At 46.3% G+C, this 23146-nt stretch overlaps 1 protein-coding gene and 1 pseudogene across 1 annotated transcript in view; both read right to left on the reverse strand.

The window, feature by feature from the left end:
• Positions 1 to 2508: 2508 nt before the first annotated feature.
• SPG7 (SPG7 matrix AAA peptidase subunit, paraplegin) overlaps positions 2509 to 23146 on the reverse strand; it is a 38849-nt gene continuing 18211 nt past the window's right edge. The window contains exons 9-17 of the mRNA XM_045818518.1: positions 22895 to 23068; positions 12993 to 13117; positions 11969 to 12071; positions 10905 to 11015; positions 8959 to 9074; positions 6083 to 6239; positions 5091 to 5257; positions 4484 to 4561; positions 2509 to 2855 (exon numbers count right to left, since the gene is read on the reverse strand). Of these exons, the coding sequence (XP_045674474.1) occupies positions 2667 to 2855; positions 4484 to 4561; positions 5091 to 5257; positions 6083 to 6239; positions 8959 to 9074; positions 10905 to 11015; positions 11969 to 12071; positions 12993 to 13117; positions 22895 to 23068 (1220 nt within the window). The 3' untranslated portion in view covers positions 2509 to 2666. The remainder of the gene's footprint in view (positions 2856 to 4483; positions 4562 to 5090; positions 5258 to 6082; positions 6240 to 8958; positions 9075 to 10904; positions 11016 to 11968; positions 12072 to 12992; positions 13118 to 22894; positions 23069 to 23146) is intronic.
• On the reverse strand, positions 14010 to 14084 carry LOC123806234 (annotated as a pseudogene).

Genomic DNA, 23146 nt, shown 5'->3' on the forward strand with positions numbered 1-23146 from the left:
TTATGAACTGTCATGCAAGAGTCCTTCTATACAAAGTCTTGGCTGCCTCAAGGGGTTTAAAAATCTTTAGTTATAGGGACAGCCCATCCCTTGGTACAAAAACTCCACAGCCACAACTCAAGGGCTTTTGTCCCAGGTATAAACATGAAAGTGCTAATGCCCCTGGAAGCAGAGCCTAACTAAGGGGGCCCAAGATTCCTGGATGTGCCCTTGGACGTGTGGGAGTATACTCAGCACACCCAGAATTTCCTTGCAAGACCAAACCCCGGTTACTCGTGACTGCCTGCTCATTGCGCATGTGCACTGACTGGTCTCCATCTGGTGCTTTGAGGGTCAGCCTCAAAGGAATCAAAGACAGTCAACAATAGCTTCTGGAACCCTTTCAGACACAGTCCTGATCTTTTAAATTATTATCATAACAGAAAAGTGATTTGATAGGGTTTTTTTAGGGGGTGGCGGGGAGTCACGTCCCTATAGCACTTTGCAAAACTTAACATGTTAATTTTGTCACATAAATTTGGGCCAATGATTAAATTAGGCAAAGCAGTTAGCCTAATAACAAGAACAGGATAACATACTGTTTCTTCACCATCCAGTCCTAAACTTTCCAAAATCATGGCCTAAACATAAATCAGAGGCTAACTCAAAGGTTCCTGTAATATGAGAAACACATCAGTGAAAGACAACTGGAAATACATCATGATTATAAATGTTTTGTTTGAAAGTGGCTAAGAGTCTTAAAAGTTAACATCACAGAAGATTCTTTAACTGTGTGATGGTGACTGTTAGATAGTATCATTTTGCAATATATAAAAATACAAATCATTACATTGTACACCTGTAACAAGTGTATTTCAATTATACCTCAATAAAGAAATTTAAAAAGCAAAAAAAAAAATCACATTTATTTGTGAGTGTGGAAGAACAATTTGTATTGACTCAAGAACTACAACTTAATTTTTTTATTTAATGATTTTCTTAGGCTCTCTCTGCTTGTGTTAAATATACACATTTATTTAAAGAACGTGTTTATCTCAATGAGATTTCACATGCCTAACTTAGACAAAAGACAGTTCCAGAAGCTGTAATCAGGCCCTGATGTACCGGCTCTGCCAGGTGGCAGGCAGAAGGTCAGGGTTTTGGTCCCAGCATCAAGCACACAGGTTGCCGGGTTTCATCTGGCTGCTCCAGGGACCATGTGCTGTTGCTGAAGCCTCTTCATCTTGAGAATCCACTTTAAAGGAGGTGTAAGCATCACCCACACATGAGATACAGGAGGTGTAATTCCTGGCACTTCTCAAATGCCATGTTTCATGACAGGAAGGTGACTTAATCTGACCAATCAGAGTCAAAGTCAGCAAACAACTATCAATCAGAGCACATAGCAACCCCCCAGTGGCTGAGGAGCCCTGAGTTCACTCACACCAGCAAGTGCTGGGAAGCCAGCTACAACTTCCCCCACTATAGCAAGGCAGCCCTTTCATGTATTTACATCCTCTTCCTGGCTAAGCATCTTCTGATGCTCAGCAAATGATTTTCCAAAGGATGAACAGACATGGGCCATTTTAATGTATAAAAGAAGGAATGAGCTTGACTATATCCACCATTACAGGATAAAGGATACCACATGCAGGCCAAGACACCAGCAAGAATTCTCACTGTATGCAGATCTTTGGAAATGAATTGAGGAACTGGGGCAAAGGTAAAAGTGTCCTCAAAAAGTCATGCTCTCAGAGCTGCCCACCCTCAGGTGTGTAACTGTACTTGGTCGTTTTCTTGGCACTGAGTGAGGAAGCAGGAACAGAACCACCACTTTGTCAGGAAGTATCCATAAGCCATGGCTCCAAATGCCACCACACAGGGTGGCAGAAGTGATGAGAGCAGCTGGCAGGAGTACCTAAGTGCATGTTGCATGCACCCAAGGAGATGGGAGCTGAGTGGACTTGCCTGTCTTGCAGTGACAGGATATCCTAGGCCCAGATTTCTACAAAAGGGGTTCTCCAATTGCTGAAATTATAACCTGCACACACATAATCCCGTGATCCAGAAGAAACCTAACAGCCCCTCTAGGTTAGAGCTGGACACATGGTACAAAGTTGGATTCTCCACTGTGAAGTATCAACAGTCCTCAGCTATCCCCCAAGTGGCGTCACTAGACCAGTGAGGAGAGGTTCTTGTACGCATCCATCCACATGGCAGTAGGTGGCAGTGTTTTAATCCTCTACAGCCTGCCCCCTATTCTGTAACCCAGTTGAGGACTGAGGACAAGGACATTGACTCAGTGCACTTTCAAAGAGGATCCTGTTAGCATACTAACGAAGTCACAGGAGCTGGGCTAAGCCCCTGCACAAGCTCTGTCATGAGCTTGAGTGCTGAGCTGCCCCTAGATCCACCCAGCACCCACGAAACAAGTGTCAAAAACCTGGGAACTCCACGCACACACCTATAACAAGTACTGACACCCCTCCCCGTGGAGGAAAGCGATCTACAAAAAGCAAAACTAAACTGTTCTCTGCAAAGTCTTTACTAATCACAGGTAGAGAAACCAACAGATCTCCGAAATCCTTCAGCAGGGCCCAGTGAGGGCTATGAGGAGGTACAAGCCTCAGGTGAAAAGGAACTTGAGGGACAGCTAAGAGTTCACTTCCAGGGTCCAGCTATTTGGGCTAAGATGGCTCCTCGCCTCGCAGCGGGGGATGCTGAGGCTCCTCCTCCTCTCCAGCATCTTGCTTCTCCTCAGCGTCACTCCACCTCAGAGGTGCAATCATCTTCTTGGGCCCGTGAGGAGGTGGGCCGATGAGGGCCTCGATGTCATCGTAGTTTATCACTTCCTTTTCCAGCAGTGCATTTGCCAGCTAGGAGGAACAAAGGACAGTGTGTGAACCCCAGAGGCCAAGGACACAGACAAGAGGCTTTTGAGAGCAGAGCACTGAGAAGGAGGGGCCCCTCAGCCTCCCAGGAAGGGGATCTGTGAGCAGGATGCCCCCAGACAGACCACTTTCCCAGGGAAGCAGCGCACACAGGCAGCTTAAGCAAAGAATCACTCCCTGTTTCAACCTTGGAGATGATTTCCCAGCTGCAGCTTCATTAATTTTCTGCTTCCCTTCCAAATCTCTGCTTGCTTATATGGGACTACTTCAATGTCTTTTACCAAACAAGGTGTGTATGTATGGAGGTGGGAGGCTGAGATGCAGAATATCCTCAATGGAGTCTGGGGAGAGGAATGCTGGCGCTGAGGTGTGAGCTGGGGGAACCTCACAGTTTGGGAAGGGGGCCTTGCTTCTCTAGATGTGGTGGTGGAATACGTGATAAATGAACCCTGTGGGCTTCCTGCTGCTCAGTCCCTATTACAAGGAATGCTGCCACAGCCACTCAGACTGATTTTTGTCACCCCCAAATTGGGGTGACCACTTCCTCTGTGTGACTGCTCTAATATATTGCTAAGCACTATACCCCACTGATGGTGTGACATCCTCAGCCCACCACAGGGAGCCTGAGTCCTGTCCAGTGGTAGCAACAGTGCACACATTTGACACCAAGGACCTTGTTAATGGCAGTTTATGGCTCTGCGGGTCAGGGAGGCCTGACATTCTACACTGCTCACAACTCCAGGGAGGCTAGTGCTGCTGGTCTGCAGCAACACTCGGAGGACCCGACACGCACAATTCCCAAGATGGCAAAGCCGCACATTAATCAAACAGCAGCCCATCCGTTGAAGGCTGCCCACCTGAACTAGAGACACAGTTGCTTCAACTCTGGGGCCAAGAGGCGACCCCAAGCCAACACCTAGTCTTACCGTGAGAACCACAGGCCCACCCTCCAAACACTGCCATGGCAGGCTGCCTGCCGACAACAGAAAAGTGAGGGGCTGCCCCAGCCGACAGGAGCCTAGGGAGACATTATAGATAAATGTAAGCAGGCAGGGAACAGGAAAAGGACATTAGGGAAAAGCCAAGGAAACTGAGTTAATAATAATACATCAACATTGGTTCACTGGGTGGTGAGAAATGCAACATACTAATGGAAGATGTTAACAATAGAGATAACTGGGTGTGAGGTATAAAGGAACTCTCTACTATATTTGCAACTTTTCTGTAAATCTAAAACTATCCTAAACTTTAAAATTTATCTTAAACTTTTCAGGAGACGTTTGAGTTAGAAAAAGATTACACAACACTGACCAGACATTAATAACTGCTGATGCTGAGTAATGGACACATGAGGGTTTACTACGTTCTTCTGTCTACTTTAAAGGAACTGACTTGACATGTTTATAATAAAATACTAAAAAATGGGAATTATTACATTTCAGTTGAGTTGGGTGAACACATACTGGATATGGCATTTCCTAAAGTTCTGTGTTCATCAGAACTAGTCCAGGAAAGAGTGACCAACTATGCCCGAGCAGCGTGGTGACAGTCAGCATCCCCACATTCTGGAGAGACAGGCGGGACACCAGAGGTCAGAAAGCACCAGGACTCACCGCCTGCAGCTTGTCCAGATTGTCCTGCAGCACCTTCTCTGTGTGCCTGTAGGCCTTGGCTACCAGCAGTCGAGCTTCCTGCAAATGAAGGAGAGATCTGTAATGAGCACTGCTGACCACTACTCACAGTGTCGTCTACAGGCTGGCTCTGACACCAAATCACACCAGAAAAAGGCAGGTTCAGAAACACAGCCTTTTGTCTTTCACAATGACCAGGAGAGCTCTGCTGCCAACAGTTTCCCGCCCCCACCCACGCCTGGGAACGCCCTAGCTCCGGATGCCTGCCCACCAGCGGCCATTCACACCCACAGATGCCCCACTGGCTCCTGGAAGCCAGGGACCCTGTGTCGGTCCTCCGGGACCTGCAGCTGCTTCACACGCTCGTGCACCTACGGTTTCATCAGGAGCCTCACAAGGCCTCATTCAAGACTGCACACTCAGCAGGTCAGAGCGACAGAAGCCAATAGGAACAACCACAATATGACCGCTCACAGGGCTAAGCACAGTGGGAGGCTCCTCTGAATAGAGATTTGCCCCCTACCACCACTGTGAGGCGGGACAGAGCAGAGTCCCATACAAGGTGCAGCTGCAGGGGCTGGGCACTCACGTGATCCATCATCTCCTGGAGGCCCTGGCTGAAGGGGCGCCGTCCAACACCCATAAGGCCCTCCTGAGCCTCAGGAAAAGAGATGGGCCCAATGCTCGGTGCCATCCCAAACTGCTTCACCATGGAATAGGCGATACGAGTGACCTTCCTCAGGTCGTCCTGTGCCCCTGGAGCACGGGGCCGAGAAAAGGTTTCTTTGCTGAGGGTGCAGAGTCAGGACACCTTGGGGAACCCACTGGCACACACCTGGGCCTCAAAGCAGATGCAGCGTCCCCAGAGAACAACTGTATCCTGTTACTGTTCTTTAAAAGAGAGAGTCTCGAAACTTTTTAAAATGCTGCTCTGTTTAAAAAATTACTCTGGCCCTGGCCAGGTAGTTCAGTTGGTTAGAGCATCATCCGGGTATGCCAAGATTGCAGGTTCGATCCTGATCAGGGCACATACAAGAATCAACCAATGGATGCATAAATAAGTAGAACAATAAAAATCGATATTCATTTCTCTAAAATCAATTAAAAAATTTAATAAAAATAAAAAAATAAATACTCAGGGTGCATATTTGCATTCACTTCACCAACAGTTAGTCTCCAGCACAAATCCAGGTGTGCATGGAGCACACTTATCAACACTGAATCTCAATGTCAGGGTTCAGGCAGGGAGCATTTTCCGCCTGCTCTCTGGACATCACAGTGAAACAGCAGCTTGAGAACAGTGAAGGTGCTTAAATTACCAATAATTAACCAATTAAATGCACTTATAGTCTATAATACATGTATGTAAATGTCTTTGTAACCATTATTTAATAAGTCTTGCTTAGTTTCAAATCTCCTTTGACCATAGCTTATCTTTTAAAAACACTTAATGAAATTCAAGGTATATTTGCATCCTACTATTCAAATCCCCCATCAGATCCCCTCTCACCCCCCTAGCAGAGGGATAATGGATGCGAAAGCACTGTGAGAACTCCAGACCCTCCAGGGCCAGCTCCTCACCAGAAGTGACCTTGTTGAAGGAGATGGTCTCCGATACACGGCCACCCAGGGCCATGCACATCCGCTCAAAGAGCTGCTCCTTGGTGAAAAGGTGCTGGTCTCTTGGGAGCATCTGAGCAAAGCCCAGTGCAGCATTTGTCCGAGGGGCGATGGAGACCTGCAGAATGTCAGATGGCCGAAGTTAGCAGGCAGGATGTGGGGTTTATTTATTTATTTTCTTTTATTGATTCTAGAGAGAGGGGAAAGGAGGGAGAAAGAGACAGAGAGAAACATAAATGTGAGAGAGAAACATAAATGTGAGAGGGAAACATCAATTGGTTGCCTCTTGCACTTGCCCGCACTGGGGACCAAACCCACAACCCAGGCATGCACCCTAACTGGGAATTGAAACGGCAACCTTTCACTTTGCAGGATGATGCCCCACCAAGCCATACCAGCCATGGCAGAATATGGGGTTTAGAGATGAAGGTGGGGCATTGTAAGATCTTTAATCAGTCCTGGCTGGTATGGCTCGGTTGGTTGGAGCATCATCCCTACTGAGAGGTTTCAGGTTCCATTCCTAATTGGGGCATATACCTAGGCTGCAGGTTGGTTTGATCCCCAGTCCAGGCACATAAGATCCCCACTGTGGGCACATATGGGAAGCAACAGATCGATGCTTCTCTCTTGCATTGATGTTTCTCTCTCTCCCTTCCTCTCTCTAAAAGCAATGAAAAAATTTCCTCAGGTGAGGATTAAAAGAAAAAGACCTTTAATTAGAGGGTTTCAAAGCCATTAAACAAATTTGCACTATCTCCATTTTTATATGAAGATTCCACCGTTAAAGAAAGCAGCTCATACATGGTGGGTGTGTCTTCCTTGCACATCACTAGGTATATATGAAGTAAAGAACAACAAAGACAGGACCTTTAGGTAAACCAATAAAGAAATGCAGGGACCAACACCACCAAGGACCCCCCATCATGCGATTAGATGAAGGATATGAAAACTATCCTTGCCTTGGCCTCACCCCACAGCCCAGCACCAGGTGTGGGTACAGCTCCAGCAGGACAAAGCGTGCTCCTGAGCAGTAAGGAGAGACCCGGGCCGCAGGCGCCAGTTCTGAGGGCTATGGCAGCAGGAGAACCGCCTCACAATGCCCTGAGAATTGGAGGGTGAACTTAAATCTAACACTAAAGTAAACTGCAACTGAAAAGGCTGTAAATTAACCACCAAAGAGCAATGGGAACCTCATCTTCCTACCAAAGCATGAGCCTTCAGCCTCAGGAGGGACATTTTCTCATTATTGTAACAGTGGGGAATTGTAACCCACCCTTGCCTCTTAAAAAGAAACAACTTTTTAAGTTGTTTCTGTAAGTGCTGACTCTGACTGATAAGTAGTTTGTAGATAAACAGCATGTTTGTATAACAATCCTAGGAACTAACTTCGAAAGATACAGACTCAGACCCTCTTCAGTCATCACAGCCCCAGGAGATTTGCTGACCTTCTATCATGGAGCCAGGATGACCAAACCAGGATGATGCACTCTGGACCATCACATGCCTTATCGCAGTGAACGGTGGTGGTCTGCACATAGAGAACTCTTCACTCCTCTGCCCTCAATCTTTGTTTTGCTTCCTCTCTCCCTCCTTACAGAAACCTCTGCCTGCACTGAGTTGTTAAAATGGGCTTTGGGACATGAGTCCTCGATCTCCTCAGGTGGTTAGCACTTGAATAAAACACTTTCTGGCTCACCAGCACCTGCCTCACGAGTTTGGCTTTCACTGAAGTGACAGGTAGGTGGACCTGTGTTCAATACACTGTGACTAGTTTATGACTTTCAGCCATCAAATAAAGCAAAAATTCAGAGAAAAATAAATTTAAAATTGTGGTATTTACTTCAATGTGGATATTTCTGCATTAATATTTTTGAGATACTGCATTAAAATATTTATCCTGATTACTGAATTTTTTTAGTGTCCCATAAATATCATACCCTAAATGACTTCCCCACCTGCCTCATCCTGGGCCCGGCCCCTATCACCTACCTCAGTGACTGCTACAACCACTTATCTCTGTCACAAAATATGAGGCTCAACCCTCTGATGAACACATAAAAGGAACTGGTCTGATCAGCAGGACATCATCAAACAAGCAGACAATCAATGCTTGTCAGACATTAAATACTAACATACCAGGCTGGCAACTGCTACATTGTTCCCAAGTTTTGGGTCTTAGGGAACTGCAATGCAGATCCTTTCCGGCTGGCAGAACCAAACCACTTGCAACTGCCAGTGACTCTACTTACTTTGGTGGAGGGCACAATTATAACCCATACCCTTACCTTTACAAACTGGACACCCACATGCCAAACGCTTATATTTTCCTTAATGAACATTCAAGGATCTCATGGTCAAGAGCCTGCACATTTTGGGGAGCTGTCTATGATACTTTCATCTGATACAAATAAATTTTCATCAAACTCACAAATATCTACAAAAGTAGTGTTTTTTAAAAAGTGACTCAGCTCACTTCTTTTTAAGATTACCAATCATATCAACACATTTTACAGCTGACAGTAGAGCTTGGTAGTTCTTCATTCTGAGACTGACTGTAGATGGGGAGCAGGGCACCAAATGGTCATGTGGCTTTCCAATGGTCATGCCCAGAACTGGACCCCACCAGTTTAGATGTAAGACCTCGTCCTGCCCTCTACTTCCAAGGTGAGAGCTCCTGCAGTCGTCTTCCACCTGACCCCAGATCCACCTTGGGCTGTACTTTGTCTTCACCAAGCACAACCACACGGCGCTCCCAAAGTCAGCTTTGTTCAGGGGCCAGTCAGGCTCACTCTCCAAAACCCTAGACCCTCCCTGGCTTCCACCCTCCAACACCCTACCTTCATCACAGCCTCAGTGTGCTCCAGCAGCCAGCCAACCAAAGCATGGCCTGACTCATGAAACGCAACCACCTTCTGCTCTTCCTTTGAAAGGATCTTACTCCTTTTGGCCGTCCCTGGAAGCAAGAACACCCAGGACTCTGAGTTCAGGCCCACTGATAATCCTGTGTAAGCATGCAAGAAACTTCCTCGCTCAACCTTGCAAGTTTTTTACTGTTGTTAAAGTGAGATCCTCATGGGACATTCCCCTCCTGTGTTTCTGCCCCAGGCTGACCCCTTCCACAACTATTCCTCACTATTACTCCAATTTGAAGGAAAACTCATTAGGTAGGAGAGGTGGTGGAGGGGGCTGGTGTTTGTTCACATTTCTATAAATGGTAGAATAATCCAAAAAAGCTCCTGCAGGCTTTCTGGGTGGGGCTGAAGAGCTGACAGGATTAAAAGGGCTCCGCTCCAAACTCTAGGTTTCTTGTTGGCTTTTCTCCCAGAACTTGCAGGGCTAACCACAGCCCTTGTGACTCCACAGTTCTTTCACCCTTAGCAGCCGACTACCTCTTGTCATGGTGACTTTACCTTACGTTTCGCCTGTTCATATTACTGCTGAAGTTTCATTCACTATCTCAAATTTGCCAAACATCCCCCAAATTTCCATTTTACACAACCTGAATAAGCTCTAGGTTCAGGGTATTTAGTATATCAAGCTACTAGGATCACCTACCACGTTTACCAAAAGGTTATAAATTCTTTCTAAAATGCACTGGTTGTGGCAGATGAATCATTTCAACCAGAGCTAATTATACGAGCCTCAAAATATGAGATCACAGCCTCATAAGACAGGCTTTACCTGAATACAAATGTGTTCCTGGCAGGATGTCTCAGGCAGACCACTCCAAATAAGTAAAAGAGAGTTTGTCTTGTTCTAAGCTCTGCATACATGGGGCGGGGGGGTGGGGGGGGTGGGGGGGTGGGGGTTAGTATTCTATTAGTACTGTCTTTGGTCTTTCCTGCTTTGATGATATTACTATAAGCTATGAATTTCCATGTAAAAGTAAATGGCTTATAAAAAAACAAAATTTATAGTAAGAAACAGCGACTTTAGTTCCTTCTGTCTACACAAGAGTGCTTCTTTCCTAAGCCGCAGACTGGGAACCTGGTGACATTTGTTCTAGACTTGAACTTAAACCGAGGGTGATGGGAACATGCTTCTTGCAGAGACAGCTTAAGACAAAGGGCTCACTGCCCACACAGAGGGCACGTGCTTCTCAGACACCTGTGGGAAGGACCAGTTTCCCTTTTTAAAAAAACATCCAGTGTCTTGACTGACACTTTTGCTTTGAACCCTGTTCAGAGACTAGATGCATTGCTCATGTCTGGATGTTGCCACATGGAGGTATGGAAGTTCCAAATGTTTCTCTCAGTTTCAGTCCTACTCTCATAGAGGCCCCCGGACCCCACATTGAGCAGCAATGGTTAAGTACTGCCAAGAGGCACCCCAGCCCTCCACTACCCAAATGCCTCTCCCACTCCTGTCCAAGCAGAGGACATGAGCTTCAGCAGAGACAGAGCTGACCAGAGCACAGCCCTCAGCAGACATCCCCCTTGTCCTTGGGCAGTAGCAGTACAGACCCCTGACGACATGCACACTGGCCTGTCCATTTGCAGTTGGCTCTTGGGCATCACATGATGGCTAATGGGCTGAGTGCCACTCACATTTGGGTTTGCAAGATTCTTTTATATTTCTATTTGAAGAGTGTCTGCTCTTAAGCAAAGCTGCAGTATTTTAAGCTATGCAAAAGTAAGTCACATTGTAAAGTCCTGATTTATAAAAAATAGAAATACTTTACATAGTTCCCTCTTTGCTGATAAGGTCCACTGTGTGACATCTAACCCCGATGTGCTCCCTCCACCCCACCCTCGAGTTCACTTGTGGGATCCGTGCCTCATACCCGCAATGACGCGCTCCACAGCATACTCAAAGTTAAACGTGTGGACAGATGTGTGCCCTTCCCGGGCAGCGTGCAGGGCAGCCTCATTACAGATGTTGGCGATGTCAGCACCTGCCAACAAAACAGGGGAGGGCAAGAGTGTTGGCTCAGTTCCCTCAAGGGTTGAGGAGGGAAGGGAAGGAGTGGACCACGAGCAGATGAAGAGGGGTAGGGGAGTGGTGCAGGAGGGAAGGCATGGTGAGGGCCAGGCGCCAGTGCTCAGGCCCTGCTGGACCCGAAGAACCATTTCTTCACATTCACTCCAACCTCTTTCAGTCTGTCTGCCTTCCCCACTGCTTTACTACACAACTGTAATCAGCACACTTCCACGTACCATCTGGTGTTTTATTCCCCCTAATAGTTCATATGTGTACTGATGGATGAGAAATTAAAGGTCATCTAGTATCCAAAATATTCTAAAGACATTAAAAAACCCAAAAGAAACAAGCAGATTACCCTTTAAAATGAGAACCATACAGAAAAAAATCTTTTTCTTTTCTGTTGAAATTTTATGAGTATGAGCCAACCTGACAATTATTGGGAAGCAAAATCTCAACAGATTGAGAAAATGCTTCCAAAATACCTTGATTTGTGATGTCTGTGTCTACAAATTAAACCCAAGACCGAGAGGGAGGGCAGTGATGCACAAGGCAGTGCCAAGGTCTGGCCAGGGCAGCCCCTGGCGGGAGCAGCGGAACTGCACAATCTGAGCTAGACAGAACTGAAGAGCCTGTGTGCGGAGCCCTAAAGGCGGAACTTCTAAGACTGCCCACAGTGGGGACACATACATGGGGCACTCTGAATGCAGGCAACAGAACCACTGTTGGGTTCTCCGTCACTTGGGGAGGAAAAGTGCTGTGCAGCTCTTCCAGCTTCTGCTGGCTCTGCATACACAACCTCACTCGCAACCAGGCTATGCTGCCCAGAGGAGGGACGGAGGGCACCTGGGAGAGGCCTGCACTCGTGCATGAGGTGTAAACCACTTGCCCTCCACTCTCAGGACCAATGAGAATCAGGCCCCGTACCACTGAATCCCGGCGTGAGTTCTGCCAGACGCTGAGAGTAAAAGCTGCTAGCCTGGGTCAGCTTCAGGCTCTTCAGGTGCTGCTCGAAAATCTCCCGCCTTTCCTACCAAAGACAGGGGAGGAGGACATAAGTGTGGGCCAGCACGCCCACCATGCAGACAGGAGCCACTTGGGAGGTACTCTCTGGAGTTTCTTCATCATCAGTCACAACCACAGTTTGTGAAACCAATTTAGAGCTGCAAGCAGCATTGCAAAATGAAAAGAAAAAAAAAAAGGAAACAGAATAGATGATAAAGTGCATCAAAATAACAAGGCTATTTTGTGGAACTTTTGATTCATGCACCTCCTGACATAAACACTTCCTACACAGTCAGGAAGATGCACAGCCTCTCGCCTCCACAGGCCCTGTCAGAGGGGAGCCTCACATCGCTTCTTGGAGTGGCAGTTTGAAAAGAGAACCCAGAATGGGCACTGGGTGTGCCAGGAGCCACAGCCCTGTGTCCCTATGCATGTACCTCCAGGAACAGTAACAAACTAACCAATCATTAGGTCACCCTCCGAGCCCTGTCCCTATCCCTACAGGACCCCAAAACACACATGTAATCCTTATCAACGCACGCTGGCTTCCTGCTCCTGCAGGGGCCACCACAAAGGCCTGGCCCCCCAGAGATGAACATCCAACCAGACGTCTGAGATGGAGGAAGCTGGTGGGGCTGAAAGGTCACCAAGGCTCCCACCCGCCTTCCACCTGCTTTCAGGGCAGCTGCACAGCTCATGCTCCACAACTAAGCAGCACCAAGGCCTTGCTCTGGGCAAAGTGAGAACTCTGAGGCTCTCCAAAGAGTATGCTACAAAACTCAACTGAGACAGTCCATTCAACCCCAGATGCTTAAGGATAAAGGGAAAAACAACGTGTTTAAAAAAATATGCTACAAAACCACAAGAAGAGCAGTGTGTTAAAGGAAGTCTGGACAGACAAGCATGTGCATCTGGATCAAGGAGGGCAGTCTTGGGGCACACTGACCTGCAGCGTGGGGAGGTCGATGAAGACATGTCGGTCCAGTCGGCCTGGCCTCAGCAGAGCATTGTCCAAAATGTCAGCTCGGTTGGTGGATGCCAGGACGATGACATGGTCGGTGGTGCCCATTCCTGAGGGACAGACAGTGGCCTTTATGGTGGGGCTCCCCAACACTGTGGCCTTCCCCATGAGGTTCAAGACACAGGACAGGAGAGACTTCCTGCCAGGGTCCATGACAGAGGACTAAAAGCACTAACCCAGGATTTATCCTTCCATGAGAATTTTTTTTTTTGTTTTATTTATTGATTTTAGAGCGAGAGGAAGTGGGGGGAGAAGTGGGGGAGAAGGAGCACGGGAAAGAGAGAACTAACTGACTTGTTCCACTCATTCATGCATTCGTTGGTTGATTCTTTTATTGAACCCACAACCTTGGTGTATCAGGACAAAGCTCTGACCAACTGACCTGCCCAGCCAGGGCCCCGGAGAGATCGCCACAAGAGCAAGAACTCGTCAGTTTTACCTCCCCCAGAGCCCCCCCCTCCCCCCCTCCCCGGAGAGAACTGCTGATAGAGCGGTCCCTGAGAGAAAGGGCCCTCCCCCCTCCCATGCTTCATCACTGCATTTCCCTGGGCCAGAGTGACCACTATGGGCACCTGGGGCATTCCACTTCCCTCTGATGCTTGGGCTGAGGGCCTGGGTTTTCTGCTCCAAGTTTCTCACACGATCATTCATTCATTCATTCATTAATCAATCTCTTTGTGGGATGGTTGATCTTGAGCCTGCAGGGAGGGAGTAAGCTGGCCCCAGATTTCTCTAAGTCCAATTTTTTTCTTTTTTTTTTTAAAGATTTTATTTATTTATTTTTAGAGAGGGAAGGGAGGGAGAAAGACAGAGAAAAACATCAATGTGCGGTTGCTGGGAGTCATGGCCTGCAACCCAGGCATGTGCCCTGACTGGGAATTGAACCTGCGACACTTTGGTTCGCAGCCCGAGCTCAATCCACCGAGCCATGACAGCAGGGGCCTAAGTCCAATTTCTTTGCCTCCAATTCCTACGTGCCCAAAGACAGGGAACCACAGATATGCCTTCATAGGAGGATTCACACAAGAATTTAAAAGTGTTTTCAGAAATTATCCCAATAAATGGCCCAGATCTGCAACTGCAAAAACACATTTATGAAGCAACTGGGGACTCTCAGCATCACTGGGTATTAGTTAGATTGCTATGAAGAACTTACTATTAATTTTAGAGAGAAAGGGAGAGAAAGATCAATCAATTGCCTCCTATAACCTCACCGACTGAGGATCGAACCTGAAATCTAGGTATGTGCCCTGACAAGAAATCAAACCCGTAGCCTTTTGGTGTATGGGACAACACTCCAACCAAATGAAATACCCATCCAGGGCTAAAGAACTTTTTTTAAAAAAGATTTTATGTACTTATTTTTAGGGAGAGGGGAAGGGAGGGAGAAAAGCATCTTTGTGAGACAGAAACATCAACCAGTTGCCTCTTGCACATGCCCTGGGTGGGGACCAAATCCATAAACCAGGAATGTGCCCTGATTAGGAATCAAATAGGTGACCTTTCACCTTGCAAAATGACTGAGCCACATCAATCAGGGCTGAAGAACTTATTTTTAAGTTATATGATACTTCTCTGAATGTAGAGAAATACATTCAGAATATGTAAGATTCAGAACTTTGGGCTGCTTTAAAATAACCCACTGGGGCACTGGCTGGTGTGGCTCTACGGTTTGAGCACCAGTCTGCAAACCAGGGTTACCAGTTCGATTCCCAGTCAGGGCACATGCCTGGGTTGCAGGCCATGACTCCCAGCAACCACACATTGATGTTTCTGTCTTTGGGTTATGGGCCAGGTCCCCAGTAAGGGGCATGCGAGAGGCAACCACACACTGATGTTTCTCTTCCCCTCTTTCTTCCTCCCTTCCCCTTCTCTAAAAATAAATAAATAAAATCTTAAAAAAAATAACCCACTGGGGAAAAGGAACAGGGAGGGAGGTGTGCATGGTCTAGGGCAGGACAAGTACCAACAACACTGAGGCTGATCTGGAACCCAGGGGCTCACTGCATAGTTCTGCTTGTGTGGATGTTTGAAAAGTTCCATAATACACAGCTTTAAAAATAAAGATGTCATGACCTATTTTTTCCTAACATAAAAAATGTCCTAATAAATTGATATAGACAAATGCAATTTTAAATCACCCAAAAAGCCTTTTAAGGAAAGTGAAATATAAAAGAAATATTACAGAATTAAACCCTGAGAGCATGTCAGGCACTGACACCTCACACCAGATTGTCAGTCACTCCACTCCAGTATCCCATGACAATGGTGAGGGTCCCAGCAGAGCCCACCAGTACAGGGAGAACATGCACCTGACCAAGGGGCTGCTACCCATGCCACCAAAAAGCAGCCACCAGGGTAGCCCAAACTACATGTCACTCCCAAGAAAATCACTCCATGACTTCAAAGAACCGTCTCACGGAGATGTAACATCATTCCTGTCTGAGTCGCACTGTGGAATGGGATAAGCCAGGGTGCCACAATGAGTACGGTCCCATTCATGTGCCAAAGTGGGGAGTGCAGAAAAGTATCCACTTTGCTTATGCAAAGATGATGTCTTACTATCACTGACTTTTGAAACAAATTCCAAAACAGGAGCAAGCACCACCCACACACATGACACGTCCGCCTCTCTGCTCCATTTGCTTACACTCCTGATTTAGGAAAAGTGAAACACTGACAAGGGAAAGGAGAGGCAGCTGGAGGGAGGCGCCCTAGCCAGATGCAGCTTCGCTTGCCGAGAGCCTCCTTGATGCCAGGAGGACCCTCTGCCACTCATCCCTGAGTGCTGGTTGGGAAGACCTGCTAGGGCTCACCACTCACATTTGTGAAATTCTTTCCTTCCACAGGTCAAGGTTGTAAGTACAGAAACCTGAAGTTACACACACAGTGAAAAAATGTTGAAGAATAGTAGGAACAGTAGGTATAGAAGAAACACAACAGCAAGGCAAGGGTAGATGCCATGTCAGTGAGCTCCAACCAGAAAGGGGAGCAGTGACACTCAAAGTTCTGCCCTCACAAGTCACCTTGATCTCCCTGAATAACAGAACCCTCATTCCAGGGCCTGGTCATATGGACCACAAGGTGAAGACCTCGTAGGGTTTAGTTTTTGAAAGTTTATATTTTGACAGCCCTGGCCAGGCAGGTCAGTTGGTTAGAGCGTCATCCCGATACACCAAGGTTGTGAGTTCAATACCCAGTCAGGGCACATAAAAGAGTCAACCAATGAATGCATAAGTAAGTGGAATAACAAATCAATGTCTGCCCGTCTCTCTCCAAAATAGTTTTTTTTTAAGAAACTTTATATTTTGACATAGGTGTAGGTGCACAGCAAGGTGCAAAAATAGTGTAGAGAAGTCCCCTACCCCAGTTTCCCAGGTGGCATGTTAAGTAACTATAGCACAATGTCATAACCAAAAAATCCACTCAGCACAGTCCACAAGCCTTGTTTGACACCAACAGTCTCACATGCACTTCTTTGTGTGCACCTCATTCTCTGTAATTTTATCATGAAATTCCTGTAACCTCCACCTTGATCCAGGTAGATTCCACCACCATGGAGACCTTCCTTTACAGTCATACCCCCCTCCCCTCCCACCTTCCCTGCCCCTAGTAACCACTAATCTGTTTCACCTCTAGAATTTTGTCATTTTTAAAGTCTCATATAAACTGAGTCATATAATATGTAACTTTTAGAGGTTGCCTTTTTTCATTCAGCATAATTCCTTTGAGATCCATCCCAACAGTTCTGTACAAGGACAGTTAGTTTCTTTTCACTGCTGCATGGAAACCATGATGAGGACATACCGAAGTTTATTTATGCACCCACTGAGGGACATCTGGGTTATTTCCAGTTCTCAGCTATTACACACAAATAAACATTGCTGCACAGGTGTTTTGTGTAAACATCTTTCTAGGATGAGCACCCAGGAGCACGTCATATGGTAAGCATATATTTCATTTTTTCAGAAACTGACAGACTGTTTCTCAGAAAAGCTACCCATTTCACATTCCCACCTGCAGAGCAGGAGATTCAATTCCTCCACATTCTCACTGGCACAAACTTGTTGTCACAAGTTTTTACTCTAGCTATCCTATTAGGTGAGCATTCCTATCAAAATCTCAGCAGGATTACTTGGTAGATATAGAGAGACTTATTCTAAAAGTTATAGGGACAGGCAAAGAAAGAAGTGCTTCAACACTGCTGGCCAAGAGCAAGTGGAAGGACGCCTCCACCTCTGTTAAGTCTCACTGGGCCGCTCGGTGAGGAACGCTGCATGGTGTGGGTGCAGCACAGACTCGGAGGCCAACAAGCAGACCAGGGGGTCTAGGAACACACACTCCTAAATATGCCAGCTGAGCGCTGACGAAGGTGCAAAAGCAATTCAGTGGAGGAAGCACAGTGTTTTAAACAAGAGATACTGGATCAACTAAACACCCGTGGGCAGAAAAATGAACCATGACCAAAATGTCACACCTTATACAATTATTACTGTGAAATGGATCCTAGATTAAAATGGAAAGGGCCATGTACATGGTAGCAGGGGTTTTCTAATAGCTTCAGGCAGAATCAGAGTCTATTTTCTCCCACACTTTCTAACACAGAGGGTCAAACATGTCCATCGCATAGGACACTCACTGCAAAGCCTTCTTTCTGCCAATCAAACTGTAAAAAGGTGACTGTCTGTAGTTCGCTCAGCTGGGCCCAGTGTTCTTGGATGCAGGTGCCCTTCACACATGGCCTGGCGGTTCTGCAAGGCCCACTCAGCCTGACCTGTGACGGGGAGGACTTCTCTTCCTCAGCAAACTTTTCCCACGACCGGCACAGCATCTGCTCTGCACTCTGTACTTCCATGAATAGAAACTGCTATCCCCCAAGGAGTAACAAAGACTCTTCAGACACAGCTGAAGGGCTGAGAAGGCTCAGCTGTGTCTGTGCACACAGAGACTTGTTTGCTACTGGCCTGGCCCAACAAGAGGCCTTTAGTCAGGGGTTCCGGGCATGAGCAAATCCTGGGGCAGAAGCAGCTCTTTTTATGGCAGCAGAAAGAGGTTCAGCTCAGAGGAAGATGCCATCTGGTAAATGCTTCCTGGTGGGCTCAAGCCTGCCCAAAAGGGTGGTCTCTGTCTTCAGTGTGAAAAGCAGTATAAGCAGAAAGAGACAGACGTGCAATGCTTCCCATGGTCCTGAGTGCTCAGTCAGTGAGAGCCAGTGGGGATCCCTTCGTAACCACCAGGAATGATGCTTTGTCACACTCAGAGGGCACAGAACCACAGATGAGGTCATGAACTTTCACCTCACTGTAACATCAGAAAATCACAGCTCAGAGAAGAGAGGACGGGTATGAACCCTGCACCATCCTTCCACAGTCCACGAGCATGCCTCAGGTCCAAGGTTTGGATGGCCATCTGTGGGAGCTGAAGGACAAGGTGGCCATCACTGCATCAGGCAGGGCAGTGGGACTTGATGACATATCAGGTTTGGACTGTCAACTAATCATCTGACAACTTTCAAATAACCTCTCCCCTTTGTCAACTTGGTTTCACAAAGATTACTCATTCTTTTAAAGAAATAACCAGAAGCTCTCATTAAAATCTGGCACTGCTGATGACAGAGCATCACATGCACAGTGCTGGGTCCCAGATTGGTCTGTCACAGCTGACAGCAGGCCTCAGGCTCTGGCCAGTCTCTGCCATCTGCCCACCTGACCCATCAATGCCAGGACTCGAGGGGTCTTTTAGATGTCTTTAGGACTCAAAAACTACCTCTGGAAGCAATCACCAAAGCCACACTGAAGGTGGAACACCACTAAGAGATCATGGAAAGCTATTTAAAAGAAAAGCAATTCCATATGGTTTCTTAAATGTTGGAGACCCACTGGAGGCCTGGCCAGGTAGCTCAGCTGGTCTGAGTGACACTCCAAACGCCAAGGTTGTGCATTTGATCCCTGGTCAAGGCACAAACAAGAATCAACCAATGAATGCATCAATAAGTGAAACAACTCAAGTTCTCTCCCTCTAAAATCAATAAATAAAAATTTAAAACAAAACAAAAAGCCAGAAACCCACACAGGCAGCAGTGAAGCAAGCCATGTCTCCCCTGGCTGCACTGCCATTGCTGCCCCTGCTGGCAAGAGCCTGCACTGTACTGAGTACCTGCCACCCTTGACCAAACAGTGAGATGTGGAAATCAGCTAGGGACTAGCAAGAACTTGACAGCTGAAGGACTGGGTGTTGCAGCTTTTGCATTTGCAGTTCACTATGTATTTCAGATCTGGAAACCTCTAGAATAAGTAATCACAGAAATTGTAAAAATGATTTCAACTTCTAGCCTTTCATCCTACTATAAGACAGGATTTGAACAGAAAATGAGTAGGTGAGAAGCTAGTCTGATTTTGGGGGCAAGCTCATCTGTTAGCAAGGCCAAAATTAGAATAGCTCATAGGAGAATCATGATTGTGAGTCACCCAGATAAAGGTGGATCTCCATACTCAGCAACCAAGACAAATGAAGCATACTTGCCGCTGTGGCTCAGTTGCTTGGAGCGTTGTCCTATAACCAGAAGGTTGCAGGTTTGATCCCTAACTGGGTGTGGATGCTTGTGTTCCCCAATCTGGATGCCCCAATCCAGATGCACATAGGAGGCAACTAATCGATGTATCTCACTCATATCAATGTTTCTCTCCCTCCCTTCCTCTCTCTCTCTAAAAAGCAATGAAAAAAAAAAATGTCCTCAGGCGAGGATAAAAATCAATCAGTCAGTCAACAATAAATGAAGCAAAAGACTTACTAGATGAAACCACCAAACACTGACTGATACTCAAGGACTACTCTGAAGGAAAAAAGGGAGGGATGAAAAATCAAAGTCCTGCAAATGTAAATCTAAACTACCACCGTCATAATTTTCACACGTGTGAAAAAATAACCATAAAATATTATTTATTATACTGTTAAGTGATATGTTAAAAATTAGTAATAAAAAAGTTGGAGACCCAGAGGGTAACTTTTTAATTTTTTTATTGATTTTAGAGAGAGGAAGGGGGAGAGAAGGAAGAGAGACACATCCATCTGTTGTCCCACTTATTTATGCATTCACTGGTTGGCTCCTGTCTGTGCCCTGATCGGGGATCAAATTCACCACCTCGGTGTACTGGGAGGACGCTCTAACCACCTAAGCTACTGGGCTAGGGTGGCGGTTAACTTTTTAAATTATAAAATAGTGCCTCACTTGACAAGCAGATCTCAACTGCCACAGCGGCACTGGGTGGAGGAACAGTTAGAGTAGGTCTGGAACGCAGGGCTCCAGGGTAGAAGTCCCAGGACTCTAGCCTGGAAAGTGTTCTTGAAGGACCCCCATCTCTGAGGGTGTGTCTCCTGATGGCTCACTCTGTTTACATCTCTAAAGACACCGAGGTATTTGGGAAATTCCTTATCAGGAAAGCTTGCTGTTCCTGTGGAAGACAGCTCCTCAGATCTTGACTGTTTGTGCGATAAATAGTCCCTGAGCTATGACTGGATGAAAGACACTGGGGGGGGATGCAGGAGGTCTGCAAGACAGCTCCAGGGGAAACTGTTCTTACAGTATAACAACACAGTCCCTTCCTCCACTTTGTTAGAAATTAAACTTTAATTTTAAAACTGAAGAGCTCACAGAGCTTACAAAATGCTTCCCTATGTATCAGTTCCTCTGACCTACTCAAGACAGGCCCCACCACGCCTGCCCCAGGCCACAGTCAGAATCTCAGCACCAGAGGCACGGTGTAGCCATGCCACGTGTGTGACAGAAACCAAGACTGCTATGTATTTCCTGACAAAAATGCCCAACAACACCTAACTCTGAGGACACAGCACAGCATCACAGTGGGGATGCCCTTTAAAGGGACTGGACTAGAAAAGCATCATGGTCACAAAAATGAAGATGGAGAATCGGTCCCAGGCTGGAAGAGACAAAAGAGAAACCACCAAATGTGTCATGTTGGCTGCACTGGATCCTAGATCAGAAAAGGCACAGCTGTGGGTGAAGAGGCAACCTTCATGGACATCCTGGTCACAGCCATGTCAGCCTTCAAAAACTTGGGGTGAAGGTATAAAGGGACTCTAACTGCTTCTGCAACATTTTTTTAAAGTCTGGAATTATTTCAAAATGATAAGTTAAAAAAGTTTCACCCTTAGTCACATAAAATCAAGAACACTTTATTTTTTTTAAGACTTTATTTATTTATTTTTAGAGGGGGGGGAGGGGAAGAAAGAGGGGGAGAAAAACATCGATGTGCAAGAGATACATTGATCGGTTGCTTCTCACACTCCCCCAACTGGGGATCTGGCCCACCAACCGGGCATATACCCAAGCTGGGCATTCCCAGTTTGACTGGGAATCAAACTGGCAACGTTTCAGTTCATAGGCCAGCTCTCAATCTACTGAGCTGTACCAGCCAGGGTCCAAGAACACTTTAAAAGGGAAAATAAATACACAAATAAATGGTTCTTTTACAACCAAAAATACGTTGAGAAAAAAACGTCTCCCTCATCTACAATAGCTAAAATACAAATAGATTTGTGATTAAAAGAAAAGCTAAAAATGGATCTTACACAGGTGGAACATGACGAAGTATCTGTATGCCCATGTTCACAGCAGCGTCATTCACAATAGCCAGAAGTGTCCATCAACAGACGAATGGATAAATAAAATGTAATCTATTCAATGGAGTATTATTCAGCCTTAAAAAGGAAGGAAATTCTGACACATTCAACAACATGAATGAACCTTGAGGACAAAATGCTCAGTGAAATAAGCCAGACACAACAGGATAAATACTATGATTCCATTTATATGAAGTCCTTACAGTAGTCAAATTTATAGACAGAAAGTAGAAGGCTGGGCACCAGGGACTGGGGTAGGGAATAGAGAGTTAGTGTTTTGTGGGGATAGAGTTTCAGCTGGGATGAGAAAGTTCTACAGATGGGTGGTGGTGGTGGGTGCCAACAAGAACAATGTACTTAATGCCACTGAACTGTACACTGAAAATGGCTAGAATGGTAAATTTTATACTATATATATTTCATCACAATAAAAATAAACATCCCATATCTATACATACAAACACAAAAAGAGGATCTTACCAAAGTAGCTCAAAAGAAAACAATTCCATGTCACCTTTACTGGGTTGAAGGAAGGAAGGAAGGAAGGGAGGGAGGAAGAAAGGGAGAGAAGAAGAAAGAAAGGGAGGGAGGGAGAGAGAAAGAGAGAAGGAGGGAGGAATTGTGCAGAAGGCAGTCCAGAGGTCATTTTCAAAGGTGGCAAACCCAGAACCTTCCCTCAGTGCAACAGACACATCAGTTTCCATGAATGTCCTACTCCACCCTCCATCTGGGTCACCCTTCAACCAAGACAGCATATAGAAACACATAAAACAGCACAATCAACTGGGATCATTCAAAACTGAGAAACTTCTTCATGGCCTGACCTGCCACTTACATTCCTAGGAGTTTTTCTTTTTTTTTCTCTACCATTCCCTTGACTTTTTACATTAAAAGCTGTGTTTCTTGAGTGCAGCAAAATGAAGAACAGTTCTTAAACTGACCTTGTTTCTAGTTATTATCACTAAACAATGATTCTCTGTGTGCTGATTATAACCCTCACCTACGGCAAGTGGTAAGGTGGAGAAAAGGTACAGACCAGAGATTGGAGAAAAATAAAATACAGATGAGCATTAGTGTAAGGTTCTGGAACAACAAACATAAGCAGTGCAATCCAACTAGTAAAGGACTGTTTAGAAAAAGCTGAAAACCCTTCTCCCCACGCTGAAGCAGCCAGGGAGGGTGCTCACCGTCCATTTCCACCAGAAGCTGGTTGAGAGTCTGCTCCTCCTCCGTGTTGGAAAAGCCAGACATGGTGGTGGAGCGCTTCTTGCCTACAGCATCAATCTCATCGATATAGACAATGCAGGGGGCCCGGGCCCGGGCCTCCTTGAAGAGGCTCCGTACACGGGCAGCACCGAGGCCTGAGGGGACACAGAGGGCCAGGGAGCAGACAGGTCATGGGAGTTGAACCCCACTCTTGGGCCAAAGCCCAGAGTAGA

Source organism: Phyllostomus hastatus, unplaced genomic scaffold, assembly GCF_019186645.2.
Source record: "Phyllostomus hastatus isolate PE091 unplaced genomic scaffold, TTU_PhHast_1.1 phas_scaffold_345, whole genome shotgun sequence".
Taxonomy (NCBI): Eukaryota; Metazoa; Chordata; class Mammalia; order Chiroptera; family Phyllostomidae; genus Phyllostomus; species Phyllostomus hastatus.